This window comes from Sinocyclocheilus anshuiensis, unplaced genomic scaffold (assembly GCF_001515605.1).
Source record: "Sinocyclocheilus anshuiensis isolate Anshui unplaced genomic scaffold, SAMN03320099.WGS_v1.1 scaffold1630, whole genome shotgun sequence".
Taxonomy (NCBI): Eukaryota; Metazoa; Chordata; class Actinopteri; order Cypriniformes; family Cyprinidae; genus Sinocyclocheilus; species Sinocyclocheilus anshuiensis.
In genome coordinates, this window is record NW_015542425.1 from 71,723 (window position 1) to 87,320 (window position 15,598).

The 15,598-nt window shown below is 36.6% G+C and overlaps 1 protein-coding gene across 1 annotated transcript in view; it reads left to right on the forward strand.

Moving 5' to 3' along the window:
* LOC107693534 (histone-lysine N-methyltransferase 2C-like) overlaps positions 1 to 15,598 on the forward strand; it is a 123,780-nt gene that overhangs the window by 37,457 nt on the left and 70,725 nt on the right. Inside the window, exons 6-12 of the mRNA XM_016492958.1 lie at positions 4,075 to 4,172; positions 4,629 to 4,738; positions 10,310 to 10,472; positions 11,505 to 11,676; positions 14,001 to 14,115; positions 14,200 to 14,372; positions 14,497 to 14,786. Of these exons, the coding sequence (XP_016348444.1) occupies positions 4,075 to 4,172; positions 4,629 to 4,738; positions 10,310 to 10,472; positions 11,505 to 11,676; positions 14,001 to 14,115; positions 14,200 to 14,372; positions 14,497 to 14,786 (1,121 nt within the window). The remainder of the gene's footprint in view (positions 1 to 4,074; positions 4,173 to 4,628; positions 4,739 to 10,309; positions 10,473 to 11,504; positions 11,677 to 14,000; positions 14,116 to 14,199; positions 14,373 to 14,496; positions 14,787 to 15,598) is intronic.

Consider the following 15,598-nt stretch of genomic DNA (forward strand, 5'->3'; position numbering starts at 1 on the left):
GTGAATGTGTGTGGAAACAACGTGAATGTACGGAAATGTCTGTGCCTGTGCATAAATATGTAATACAATGTGTGATCAGTGCGTCAAGAGCGCTCATACACGCATTAATATAATGGACTCACGCGTGCTTACTGTACGACTCCTGTACGCCACCGCAATCGTGCCTTGACTGCAGTTTTCATCCATCAGAACTTTACTAGCGAGACACTGGTTATCCAGTTGAGAAAACGTAGTTTGCGTCTCGTCTGGCCATACAGCGGTGGGATGTGTTGGTAATCTTTCAGTCTGCACTTCACACAGCGAGACGTGTGAGGGCTCGCGCTCTTCAGAGACAATCACAGAATATGACAAAGCTTGTGTTTAAAAGCCAAGCACACTGGAATGAATAATTCACTGAAAACGCAACGCGAGTCTCTGTTCTCTCTGCAATCTCTGATGTAATCAGCCTGGTTTCCTTTATATTAGCGCTGTTTTGGACGGATTGTTTGAATGCATTCGCTTACTGGATCATTGGACTGGAAACTTTCCCGGAATTTAGCGGCTTAAAATGATCTGATCGCAAGCAGAGAAGCAAAATTGGGTTAAAGAGTTAGAATAGAAATTGTGCTTCATTCATTTTGCGTTAATTGCATTAAATTATTTTAACGCGTTAAGCATTGTAAAATTAGCCGCATGCATTAACGCGTTAACGTTGACAGCCCTAATATATATATATATATATATAATTAACAGTTTTCTTGTTAATTTTAGTTAAAGTTTTGGTCATTTTGTTGTGTTTTTGTCATTTGTATTAGTTTTTGTTATTTTTAAATATGTTTATAGTGTTTATACATTTTTATTTCAGTTTTAGTTATTACTTTTAGTACACCAAGTAAAATTTAAAAAATTATAATTTGCCTTGGAAACTTGCTGAAATAAAATGTTCAAGTTTTTCTTCTTTTTAATTATTTCAGTTAGCATATATTTTATGTTATATTATTGTTTGTATATAACCCAGGTGACTGTTACTTGATCTGGCCAAATAATTTTTAGGTGTTAGTAGAATTTTTAGGTGTAAGTAAAAATATTTTGTAATATTTGTATATGAATTAATGAAAGCTGATTCAGAGACCAATGACCAATTTCAGTGTTTTCTGCTCCTTATTCCGTTATTAGTGGCATAAATTTAACGGCAGAGCAGCCAGAGACCGTTTGTTTAGGGATTAATTGGACTTGGATGCAGTTGGGTGATCTAATTTGATATTTGGCAGACTGACATTGTAGCATATTTTGTGAATAAGCTGGTGCCAGACCATTGGAAGGTTCTGTAAATGTTCTACATTCAAAGGAAACATATTTTGGAAAATCACATCTCTGATGTTGTGTTACTTGTTTTATGTGGCAGTGTGGTCGCACAATTATTATTATTACAGAAACAGTCCATTATTGCTTTTGATATAATTGTTAATCTTTTCATTAAATTAAATATAAATAACATCTTTGGTTTGTTAATTTTGACATTCTCTCGTAATATCATGTCCTAACCAGGCGTTACATAACAAAGCACAAACCGAGTTTTTGTCCAAACTACTTACGACTGTGAAAAGCACAGAGCAATAAAACATTGATGCCTTACTGGTTTCTATTTTAGACAAATCATGCTGAGTAGCTCCGCCCACAGCAAAATTTCATTGGTCCAAAATTTCAGTCGATGTACCTGTATATTAAAAGGGTCATTTGCACAAAAAAATATATATATTTGCCAAAAAAAATAAAAAATCAACTCTCATTCTGACCCACTGTCAGAACTCTCATTCACCCCCACATTTTAGGGGGTGTCTCACTTAAGGCTTGTCAATAAAACAGCCACAGTTCTGATTGGCTAACACAATTACATGGGAAACAGTATTAACACCCCCTCATTATTGCATGTGAGCAAGTGTTTTGAAAACATTATTCATATAAAACCCATCATCTAAAGACAAATCATTATGAAATTGTTTACTTGTGCTTTGTGATGTAGCTGCTCTCAGATACAAAACAGTTGGCTGCTACATCTTTCAACAAAAGTTTCTTTGCAAACTCTCCTTTACACGTTGCCTCATTTACAAGACAATCTGTCATAAAATGCTGTACAGATGCTAACATGCTGTTTAAAATGGATGTTGCTTTTCTCTTCCATTTGTCCTGTTGTCGGGAGTAGCTCAAGTGTATGAAATGCATCAGAAATTGTATATTGTATCTAGTATAGACAATGGCTACGTTTGCATGCACAATTTTTGGTTCAATCGGACTGAATTCATTCCGACTGATGAATCTGAATGTAGTGTTTACATGAACGCTAAATAAAGTGATCGGGTTGATGTGCGCGTTTATATGTCACAAGCTTCAAATCGGAATTGATTTTTTTTTTTACATGCGCACACTGCACAAATATAGAGTTTCTCACTGTTTGCGCATAATAACCACTCTCCTACACAGTTTCTTTATTTGTTTTCAACAGCAGAATTAATATTGTAATTAATATTGTAATAATAGTGCTGCTCATATTTATCACACAGTAAAAATGCCCCTCCCCGCGCCCAAAACGGGTTGCCTGTGGATGAGAATCCAAAACAAGGACTGGTGGGAGGTTGTCCTGCTCCACTTCACAGTTGCCAAGTGAAAGGACATTTTATAATGACAGGACACGCATTTTTACAACACTTTATTCAAAAGGAAGAGCCGTTCGTTCTGCGCGTCATTCGTCATTACGCTATTTCTGCGTCATTGCACATGTTCAATCTGATCAAGTGTTTACATGCACTCTCAATCGTATTAGAAAAGGAATAAACCACCCCCTTCAATCCGATCGAAATTTCATTCCGATCGAGCTCAGTCGGATCGATTAAGGTGTTTACATGAAGGCTTTTCAGTCCGATTGAGCCGTCAATCCGATTACAAACGGATTATTTGGTTGCATGTAAACTTAGCCAATGTCAGTGATAGTAATGGTTTCGACGTGATGCGAAGCAGTGCTCGTGTCTGGTGTAAACAGGTGTCAACCTGTTAAAGGGGACATTGGATGTAGTCTGGAGGCAGTCATATGCAAATGTGTTTGCCCTTATGACAGCACAGATCCCACAACATCCAAACAAGGATCATTGTGGGAGCTTATTTACATAAATGCTTTTTTATACTGCCAAAAGATAGGAAAATTTGATTTCTTATGTTATGACCCCTTCAAAGGTCACTAAATGGAAATGCAAAAACAATGACTGTTTTAATAGGGAGTTGACTAGTCGACTAAATGGAACAGCAGCTGCTAGTTCCATTAGACATTGGAAATAATAGTCAACTAGTCGAAATGTAGTATGTTTTTTTTAAAGATTTTTAAAAATGTATTATGCATTTATTATGATAGGACAGATCAGAGCTGAGGGGAAGTGAAGTGGGAGAGAGATAGGGGCGGGATCAGGAAAGGTCCTCGAGTCGGGATTCAAACTCGGGACGCCTGTAGCGCAACAGCACTGTATGTCGGTGTGCTGCCCACAAGGCTATCGGTGCCGACTGTCATTCTAATGTTTTTATGCGGTAAAACAATTATTTAAAGTCAGACATTGCATGCAAGAGTTTTCTTAGTGTCATTTGCCGCTGGCTCAGGGAAATGTCCCCTTGTAAGATGAGCAAGGAGTGGGAGTGTATTTACCGGTTTAGAGGGCGGAAACATTATGAATGAACGGGAACTGACTTACCTTAGAAAGGTTTCATTGACACTTTTTTCTCATGTTATCTCCATATAATGCCTAATAAAATAGTGCTGCTTTGTTTAAAGGGGTAACTGTGGTAACTGCTATATTTCTGCTTGTCCAAAAGCACCACCTACTGTCAGAGAGTGAATTTTCATTTCATTCAGCCCGTCTGCTGTTTTTGTTGCCACCAATGTTGTAAATTTGAACCGTTTGATGGGAAATAAAATCAGTTTGGATAATAAACGATATCTAGGCATAATAAGATATCTAGGTTTATTTGACCCCTGTCCACCACTGGTCAGTCAAACAGATAATCTTGGTTAGGATATGGTGTAAAACTAATCCGTCTGTCTCTGTCCTGCAGTGTCGGGGCCGAGGAAGGAGGAGGCAGATTCTGGGACGAGCTCCGCCACGTCGGTCTGCCAGATGACATTGACGTCCGAACACTCTTTGATGAGTCGGGTAAAAACTTGTTGCAAACTTTACTGAAGCACAGGCAGAGAAAAGCCAACTTTAGAAAAGATGTTGCCTAGACTGTAATTTAGAGTGTTTCTTGTAAGTAATAACAGAAAAAAAGATATTATATAAGAAAGTGCAATTTCTATAAAGAAACCAAGTTTTTTTCTCTCTTATCAAGCTGTTGAAATCCATTTTAATATGTTCAAATGACTTTTTCCACTGATTGTACAGAGGATGATTTAAAGAAGTTAAAAACACGTTTGTCAGGAAACAGCCTGAAACTAGACAGTGTAGTCAGACACATCACACTTACTTGAGGTGAGGAACTGAAATTGTTAGTCCAGTAAAATGAACTTGAATGGCTGTTCTGCCAATAACTGTTGAAAAGAAATGATGACATTTTCCTGTAAAGATCCCATGCCATCTTCTGATCCCTTTCCTCCTTCCTTGTGTTTGCAGGTCAGTGCTGGGCTCATCAGAGCTGCGCGTTGTGGTCAAATTTTGTGTGTCAAGCGGAGGATCAATCATTGCTAAACGTGGACAAAGCCATCCACTCAGGGAGCACAGAGGTATGCTGGGATATCTCTGGTTTAGCTGACGTTTGTCTTGGCTGAAGCATGTGAGGACTCGTGAATAAAGTAATGACTGTAAACTTTATGCAAATATTACATCACCTCAATGAAGTACTTGAAAGGTTATGCAAATGAGGGTTAAAATGCTCAGCTCTCTTAATGGCGGCATCAAAGTGCGTTTTTTTTTTCCTTTTGCTGATTGACCGTAATGTGTGTGTATTTTAATTTGTTCCACGGCAGCTGTCTTTCCTGAAGCTGTTTTAAGATTTTGTCCTATGTGGCTTCCAGCATAGTTGGACACCAGAATGTTGTATTTTTGATGTTGGCCCATATTATCTGTTGGTGTTACAGTTTTTCTTTTTTTTTTCTTTTTTTGTATAAATATATCATGCATATTTTATTGCAGTCAATTTGGATATATAATTTTTTTTTATGTTTAGACGTCATCTTTTATGTTTAGACCATCATCTTGCTCTAACTTAGTTGAGCATTAAAAACTGTTAAATGTAATCTTCAGCAAATCTCAAAATTCATTTTCTGATTATTAAAAAAAAAAAGGAAATTCAGTTTAAAACTATTGATTTTAGTTTTTAGTGCTTTATTTTTAATTCATTTAGAGAAATACTGCAGAATTTTTCGACATTAATCAGGTTCCACCAAAACGTTCATATTGGTGCATATAAACAATGATAATGTAAGCTGGTCCTATTCAGTTCCAAAATCTCATATGTTAAATGAATCACAAGTCATTTTAAAATAATTATCTCAGTATTATTTATATACTATTATATTATTTATTAAAGGGGTGGTTGGTTGCGATTTCACTTTTTTAACGTTAGTTAGTGTGTAATGTTGCTGTTAAACAATATCTGCAAAGTTACGAAGCTGAAAGTTCAATGCAAACGGAGGTATCGTCTTTTAAAATTCTGGCAGTTTAATGCCTACAAAAACGGCTGGTAGGGACTACAACGAGTTACTTCCCGGGTTCATGACGTAACAAACCCAGATAAAAGGCAGCAAAGGGGGCGAGGCCATGCTGCGCTGCTTTAGAGAAGAGGAAGAGAAAACTAGAGGTGCACGTAAAAATCTATTCATATATGAATCACGATTTTGTCTTCTAACGATTCTAATGGATTCACAAGTTTCAAAATCAATGTTCTAAAGCAGCAGTTCTTAATACTGTTCCTCGCGTCTCCCTGCTCCTCTGATCCTCTTCAATAATATCCTCTGCTTCTCAATCGGGCTCAAACTGATAAGCGATATTAACGACGCCGTTGTTTACAATACAACCGGAGCACATGCCACTGAGGTGAGGGGCGGGACGCTTAGACGCGCACTAGAAGCGGTTTGGCCAATCACAACACACTGGGCTAGCTAACCAATCAGAGCCCATCACGTATTCCTGAGGAAATGATCAGTGCGTTTCTCAGAGAAGGAACAGAGCAGTGTGGAATAAAGGTAAATTATGTGAAAAATAAAGTTTTTAAACGAAGCATTAACACATGTTAGACTGCACCCCATAAACACAATCAAGCCTAGAAAAAAAACAGTCAACCACCCCTTTAATATTTATAAAATTAGCTTTTATCTTTGTATTTTTCATTATAATATTATTGATTTAATGTTTTTTAAATGTTAATGCTTTTCATTTGTTTTTGTTTCTTGTTTGTTTGTTTTACTCATTTTAAACAGTTAACTGAGTTAAATTAAACTGTTTTATATATTATATAATTATGTCATAATTACTATTTTTGGATAATCTAGTCTAATAGTCTAGATCTAGTCTAGTAAAAAAAAAAAGTAGTTTTTTTTTTTGTTTACAGGGGCAATGCACATGAATAAACATGGCTGTAAATATGCCAGAATTAGCCAAAAAGGGTATTTTTTCATGTGTAGACCTTTGACAGAATGTTAAAAAGTCAACCTAAAAACAAAAGCAGAGCATCTTTTACAAGTACAGGAAGAAGAAGAAAAAATTAAATACAAAAAAATACAAGTGCATAATTCCACACGGAATCGCACTAATATACAATGATAGGAAGTTATCTAAACAAAATATTGTGCTACATATGAGGTAAGGGAGATAGCGGCAGGTTAAAAATCTTTTAACAAATGAAATACATTTTACCTCATTTTTGTTTTTTACAATGTACATACATTTCCGTGTACATACTTTAAATCTGCGCAGGCCTAATTTTTAGTTTATATCTTGTTTAATATCCCTCTAATGACACCTGATAGGGTTGTGGGGCTCTTCATGTACCTGCTGACTCGTATGGCCATGTGAAAGGCTAGAGCTGGAGGAGGAATCTAACTGGCTGCTAAAGGTCGCCGCTGATCAGCTGTGAAATAGAAAAGGTTACGGCACTCAAAGGGGCTGCGGCGTCATAGGCTTCATCACTTAACTCCCCCCGTGCAGCGACCCTCTCCAATCACATTCCTTAATGGCGCTCTGCCATTTGATCTCGTGAATTAACAGCAATGCTGCATTTAATAGTAAATGCCAGTTCAGAGCTGAAGAAATACGTGTGTGTGAATTGAACGTTCATGTAAGTGGCTCATCAGGTTGAGTGGAATCACCCTTAGATGGATGTGCCTAAATCACATGGCGCTCCATTTGACCGCTCGCTTCACGCAATCCATTTGCTGTAGGTGCGAAACAAGATGCGGAGAGCAGCTGTAAACATGAGGGCTGACGGTGTGTCACGTCTGGACTCGTCTCACGGTGTTGCTTGACTTTTAGCGGACAGCTGCTTTCTGAGCAGCTCATTAAGCAGGACGATGGACAGAGACAGAGATCGATTCGAATAGAAAAAGGAACACTGGCCTAGTGCTGGTGTTCAGAGGGAAATACTTGCGTGTTTTCAGGAAGCTGTTATGGGTTACACTTGTACTTTATGCCAAATGGAACCTAACATTAGGGAAGAGTACAATTAGATCACCTGACCCACGAAAAAACCTGTCATGTCTTTGTTACTCTGTTAATGAAATGCCACTGTAGAGCTGAGATGCGTGAAGAATTACACGCTTTTGCTGTCCCTGGATATTTATTAGGAATCGTCTAACTAGTAGCACAGGTTCGAAAGATTATGTAATCAATTCTTCAAGATTCTTATAATACTAATGTGTTGCATAGGTATCAGCATATAATATACATTCTCATTTAGATCATGAAAATACGTAAAATAAGTAAATACTGTGAGGTTGATCTATCATAAGCATGCATAAAACATTTACAATACACAAAACCATATACAAGAAGGTAGTAATCATACACAATGACCTGAGGATATGCATGATAGAAAAATGTGTCTTATTATGTGTCTTATATGTGTCTGTTTGAGAGGATTAAGTAGGAGGGAAGATTCTCTCTACATACTTTTAGGTCATAAAGTTTATCTGATCTGGCTGAGGTGTCCTGGTTGCCATGGTAACCAGGGGCCTGGACGTCATTCACAGACATATAGGCACCGAGTCTGGTGTTGGGTGAGGGGTTTGTGATTGTTTGTTAATCTAATGAATAATTGATTTGTTAAATCGAATGAACAATTGTGTGTCTGATTGGTCCAAATGCTACAAAATAGAGGGTTAATTCTAAAACATTTTTAAGTCGACTAGTTAAAAATCGTAAAAGAAAATCAAGAATCGGTCAAATCGAGATTACATTTTTTTTGCCAAATCACCCAGGCCTACTGCAGTGTGTGTGCATTATAGTTCATTGTTCTTCAGAGTGTTTTAGAGTGAAGCGTGTCACTGTGTTCTCACATGCAACCAGATCAAGATCCAGTGATTTCAGCATCTCAGAACAGCTCTGTTAACAATAAATACAGTGAACTCTATCTCTGCATGTGCGTTTGGGAACACAGTATGCACCAGTTACATTTTATTTTCACAGTCCAATCTTTTTTTTTTTTTTTTTTGACATTTTTGTTTTGCTTTATTATTATTATTTTATTTCTGTTTGTAGTTTTAATGATTTTAGTACTTCATCTTCAACATGTGTGTTTCAGTTAGCATTTCTAATTTAAATGTAAGTTTTTCATCTAATTTTTATATTTTATTGTATTTATTTCCGTTAACAAAACTATTTAAATAGTTTTAGTAAATAATAACAACACTGGTCATTTTCATCTTAGTTTTTTGTTTTTGTAGAAATTCAACTTCGAACTTAGTTTTATATATTATAGAATTATGTCATATTACTGTTAATGTTTAACAGATGATTACCGCATTTGCAGATTTGTAATGAGAAATTTTTTTTAGTCTTATCACAAACACAAATATCTCACTGCACTTTACTGCCATAATAAAAACTTGAATGTTTAACTCTTGAAATAAATCATAAGTATTGTATATTTCACTACTTACTAGTAACATAATAAGATGAAATAATACATTTAGATTTTACTGAGCAGTTGTAATTTAATATTAATATATTTCTCTTAGAAATAATAATTAATAAGAAAATTATTATTATTATATGATCCCGCTAAGAGCTATTAGGTATGAAGAATTTCAGACAGCAGAATTTCAGTTGTTAAGAAAATACTTTGAAAATGGTGAAAAGTAAAGTAACCATGATACTATTCAAATTTTATGGCCTTAATTTTGTGGCACTTGTTTCCCTGTGGTATTAAATATTGATATTTTTTCGAGGTATAATATCAGAAGTACCAGTATTATGAAAACACTAATGCTGAGGGTTTGATGAAAAGTGTGGTGAAAATAAAATTACGATGAGAAAATGATTGTTGAAAAGTATGATGTAAGGGATAGTTAAAATGAAATGAAAATGTACATTTACTTTGAAGTATGGTAAGACTTTAAATATGATAAGAGTTTGATAAGTATGGACTAGAGATGAATTGCTGATAACATTGTTCGTTTGTACATTCTGTCTGAGTTGTTTTAACTCCCAGTTCACTAAAGGAATTATGCAAATCTGTATAAAGGCCTCCACAAAGACCCCACACCCCCAAATTAGTGTTGCACAGCGCAGTTCCCAGTTTGCAAGCCGATTCAGAGCACATTTCTATGGAGAATGCAGCAGATTACTGTAATCTGCTGTACTTTACTGTGACTGCATCATTCTCATTCACACACCTGACTGCTCTTTCATACACAGAAAGTGCACTTGACTTACTGCACATCTAGATGACGATGACTTAATTTCAATACATGGTGCTGAGATACTGTTTCGTGAATTAGCCCTCTCGTCTGTGGTCTGTGGGAGATTACAGGCATGATGGGATAATTGCACATCCGTCAGTCTGTCATCATTGTGGTTTATGTCACAGCTCTCCCTAGCTGTTAGTCTGACCACAGGCATTACACTGTCAGTTTTCATGTCTCATTATATAGATTTGTTTGGTTTAATATTAGTTGCCAGATATTTAAGCTTGAATGTTAATGATGTGACGAGCAGTTAATGCATGTGAGGTTTCAGTTAAGGAATATAGACTGTGTTTAAAATAATTGATGGCCCTCTTTTAACATGTTTTAACATCAAAACTGGAGTCTGCTTTGTCAGTGTCTCATCAGTTGTGTTGTGATTCTTTTCTTTTATAGCATTGTGCATATTGTAAGCGCCTTGGAGCATCCATCAAGTGCTGTGAGGAGGGGTGTGATCGCTCGTACCATTACCCCTGCGCGGGGGCCGCCGGCACCGTTCAGGACTTCAGGAGGCGCTCTGTCCTGTGCACAGAGCACATTGAGCTGGCCGTCAGCAAATGTGAGAACCGTCTTTATTTTTTGGTCTTTTTATGCACTCTTTCAAAGCGAGACCTTGATGTACTATAAAAACTGTCAGACTCCAGACCCCTGTTTAAAAAGAGCATTGATGCTAATACTCAGCCACAAAAACAATTCATTCCAATTAAATGGATAAATTTATCATTGGAAAGTTCAAAAGAGACATTGAAGAGACTTTTTTTTATAAAAATGCTGTAAAACTGTCATATTGTGAAATAGTATTAGAATTTAAAATCACTGCTTTCTACTTTATTATATTTACGAATGTAATTGATTCCTATGGTCAAAGCTGAATTTTCAGCATCATTACTCCAGTCTTCAGTGTCACATGATCCTTCAGAAATCATTTGAATATGCTGATTTGCTGCTCAAGAAACATTTCTGATTATTATCAATGCTAACTGCTTAAAGTTTTTGTGGAAACTGTGCAACTTTTTTCAGGATTCACTGAATAGAATGTTCAAAAGAACAGCATTTTGAAAATTGAAATCTTTTGCGAATTTATAATATCTTTATCAGAATTTTTGATCAATTTATGCATCCCTGATGAACAAAAGTACAACACAGTGTATGACCACTAACATTTACTTTGGTAGCATGTCAATCGCATCTATTTGATACTCATCACAATTTGAAAAATTATTTTGGCTCTTTAATTGTCAAAGAAATCTTTCTTAATCTGAATCTTCTGGATGTTTTTGTTGTTTTGAAAATCACAAAGGATCTCACTGGTGAACAGACAACATAAAAATATGCCTGTATTAAAAATTCCTTTAGAGTAAGGATTCACAGTACATATTGGTTTATTTATCATATCAATAATGGATATTTAATTGGATGTTTAATATAATTCATTAATTATTTAATTAAATTATACAAGTAATTGGAAATTGGATTAGGTCATGTAAAGTGGGCATAATGTGCACTAATAGTTCACAAGTACACTAGGACCTTGGATTTAAATGGTAAATGAGGTTCATGTTGATTTTCCGCTCATCTTTCTTTCTCTCAGTCGAAGAAGAGGCGAACTGTATATTGTGCGACAGCCCCGGGGATCTCCTGGACCAGCTTTTTTGCACCAGCTGTGGGTTGCACTACCACGGCATGTGTCTGGACATCAGCGTCACTCCTCTGAAGAGGACAGGCTGGCAGTGCCCCGAGTGCAAAGTCTGTCAGACATGCAAGTGAGTTGCAGCCAAGCTTTGCCGTTTATTTTTCCCAATCTGTGCTGCGTGCCTGCACTGTTACTCATTTCTGTAGAGCCATCCTCAATGGCTCATCTTTATTTTGCTCATGCATCCTTTGAGGTTGCAAACTTCTGTGGAATAAACCGACACCTGCTTACGTCTCATGTGGGTTTAATGTATAGTCACTAATTAGACACATTCAATTATATGTTGTATATAAAAATCTATTGGGTAACATACAGAGTTAAAAAACTGCAGCTGTGGTTACCAGAACTTTACCGTAAAAAATACAGTAGCAACATTTTAGGTTTTCACTTTTTTACATTTTATCAACCTATTGAAGTACTAAAATCTCTTTTTTATCTTTATAATACACATTGACAACCATCAAAAACGCACATGGTAATGAGAGCCATATGATGAATCAAAGCTCATCACACATAGCTTTTGCAAAACCTGAGGTAACTAGTAATATATAACAGATTCACACAGTGTCATTCACACAAATACTAAACACCATCATGGTAACACATATAACACAAAAATAATGCAACCACTATTTTAATGACATACATTGTGACATAAACCATAATGTACATAACTGATAAGAAAAAAACAAAGACCGAAACGGTTACTTATGTGAAAAACCATCAAATGTGAATTCTGGGAATATATGGTTTTTCACTGTAAATTATCAGAATGGGAGTCAGAATACCACAAATTTTACAACAAGATTAAAGTGCAAACCTCAAGATGCTTTATGCAAAACAAAATATATATTTTAAAAATATATCTTAAAATATATCCTTTTTTTTTTTAAATATCTTAAAAGATTATTTGTTTTTCACTTACAAAAAAAAAAACCCTGTAAATTTAAGAGAATTTGACTAAAATTACATTAAAGGGTTAGTTCACCCTAAATTGAAAATTCTGTCATTAATTACTCACCCTCATGTCGTTCTAAACCCGTAAGACCTCCGTTCGTCTTCGGAACACAAATTAAGATATTTTTGATGAATTCAGATAGCTCTCTGACCCTCCCATAGACAGCAGTGTAATTACCACGATCAAGGTCCAGAAACATAGCAAGGAGATCGGTAAAATAATCCAAGTGACATCAGGGGTTCAACCGTAATTTTACGAAGCTACGAGAATACTTTTTGTACGCAAAGAAAACAAAAATAACTACTTTATTCTACGCCACGCGGATACGTTTTCTACGTTGTTTACTCTTTGATTTGAACGAAAACAACGTATCCGCATGGCGCAGTTGACACAGAATAGCATACGCTGTTTGCGTTCAGTGGATATTCTCCAAAATGGCACCAGGGTGACGCGGAGGAGACGAATTGTTGAATAAAGTCGTTATTTTTGTTTTCTTTGCGTACAAAAAGTATTCTCGTAGCTTCGTAAAATTACGGTTGAACGCCTGATGTCACATGGATTATTTTACCGATCTCTTTGCTACGTTTCTGGACCTTGATCGTGGTAATTACATTGCTGTCTATGGGAGGGTCAGAGAGCTATCAGAATGCTTCAAAAATATCTTAATTTGTGTTCCGAAGACGAACGGAGGTCTTACGGGTTTGAAACGACATGAAGGTGAGTAATTAATGACAGAATTTTCATTTTTGGGTGAACTAACCCTTTAAGGGCCAGATTTACTAAACAGGGCAAATTCCATAAAATTCCATAAAAGCGCCGATGGGTGGGGAAAATTCTGCAGGTGGCTTACTAACAATGCGCATATTAAAGAACACAGACGCAGCCAGATCATTTCCATAATGACCAGCGCAATCTACCAAGAGCAGCGCAAATTACCGCCTGCTTTAAGACATGCTTTTTTTGGGCATTAACTAATGGCGCAAATACCAGTAATTTGACGAGCGCAAACGTTAGTAAATCGCATTGCGTGATTCATTTTAATACTCTCCTCCCATAAATTTTGCGTCTGAAAGGGAAACTCCTACAAATGCATAATCAATCATTTCAGGCGCAAACATAACTGTGTCCACGCCTTTTCAGCGCTAATTCTTTACTGCGCGTCTTTAGTAAATCCTGACAGTACTATTTTAATGCCAAAAGGTGGTTTGCGCTGGCGCAAGCTGTTAGTAAATCTGGCACCAGATGTCCTATTAGATTTACTAGTTTTTCACCATATATATATTAAGGGAACTTACCATTAACCAATGAACATATTTTTCCGTTAAAATTACAATCATTTTTTACAGTGTAGGAATGTATTCATAAAAAAAAACAAAAAAACATTATGCATTGGTAGAATTAATTAGATTTATTGATTGTGTCCTTGTATCTTTCAGGGAGCCTGGAGAAGACACTAAAATGCTAGTGTGCGATATGTGCGACAAAGGCTATCACACTTTCTGCTTGCAGCCGGCTATGGACTCTATCCCCACCAATGGCTGGAGGTGTAAGGTATGGGCGGCTCTGAAAGACATGGTTATCATTATCTCCCATTTCTTGAATGCAGTATAGCTAATCGTAGCCGTGTGTTTGTAGAACTGCCGGATGTGTGTTCAGTGTGGCACCCGGAGCAGTGATCAGTGGCACCACAACAGCCTACTGTGCCAAAACTGTGGCGATCAACAGGACACCACCGTCCCCTGCTTATGTCCCAGCGACGTAGATCCCGACGTCCACAAAGACCTGCTTTCTTGCCATCAATGCAAAAGGTACATTTCCATCGCAAATCTGTAATCTAGTTCAGTAGCAGTTACACATCCAGAAAGTCCATATCTGGAACCTAGTTTTGGATGCAGTGAAAAGGTGACTCATTGGCTGCCTCTTTTTCTTCAGGTGGTTCCACCCAGAATGTGAGCGTCCAGGTGAAGGTCACGCACATCCACAGTCCAAAGAAGATCACATATGTTCCGTCTGTAGAAACGCAGGCTTTGAATCAGATCCTGTGTGCGCGGATGCAGAAGGAATCCAGGCGGAGATTCAATCACACGTGGCCGTTGAAGAAAACGCACAGCCAGTTTCATCAAACGATTCGGAGCCTGCCAAAGTTCAAGACGCAGAACCTCACCAGCCTGTCAGCGAGATGCCGAGTGAAGAGAAGCAACTGGATGAAAAACAAATGATGGGTAAGACCCATCGTTTTAGTGCCTGAAGTTATCGTTGGATCGTTCTTGGAAGAATTAACCCATTGCATGTGGGATTTAGGGAGTTTTTCTTACACTCTCAGGAAAAATGGTACAAATTCTGTCACCTTAAGATTAAGTTTTATTCTGGTCATTTAAAAAAATCAGGCATAAATAACACTGATACTAGTCACTAAAAATGTAATTTATTTGTTGAAATCTGGAAGCCATAGAGAGAATACCTTTTTATTTATTAAAATATTTATTTTCTACCTTTATTCATTAAAAAGCATTATATCATCATCATACGCAGCAGTCACAAGTGATTACATTTCAAATCTATTAAACGTAAAGAGATTTTTTTTCAGTTCAGTTCAAATGTATTTGTATAGCAGTTAATAAACAATAAATATAGTTAGAAATAATAAAATATAACTAATAAATATAGTTACAAAGCAATTTTACAGAGAATATTATAAACCCCAGTGAAGAGCTAAATGCAGCAAATACAACATAAATACAAATGATTTTCTTTTCACAGATTAGGGATGTAGAATATGGTCATGCAGAATATGTGCTTTATAAAAAATAACTCTTAAAAAATAAGATTTTTAAGAATAACAATCTGCATATAGGTTCCAACAAAAGTACTGTTTAGTGTAAAACATGTTGAAGATTAGCGAACAGGCTGTCGATTAGGGTTGGGTATCGAAACCCGGTACCAATATGGCACCAGTACCTACGTAACCGGTATGTACTAGAACCGAATCCGAACGCAGATTTCGGTGCCTCATTTCAGGGCCATGCCTGAGCGA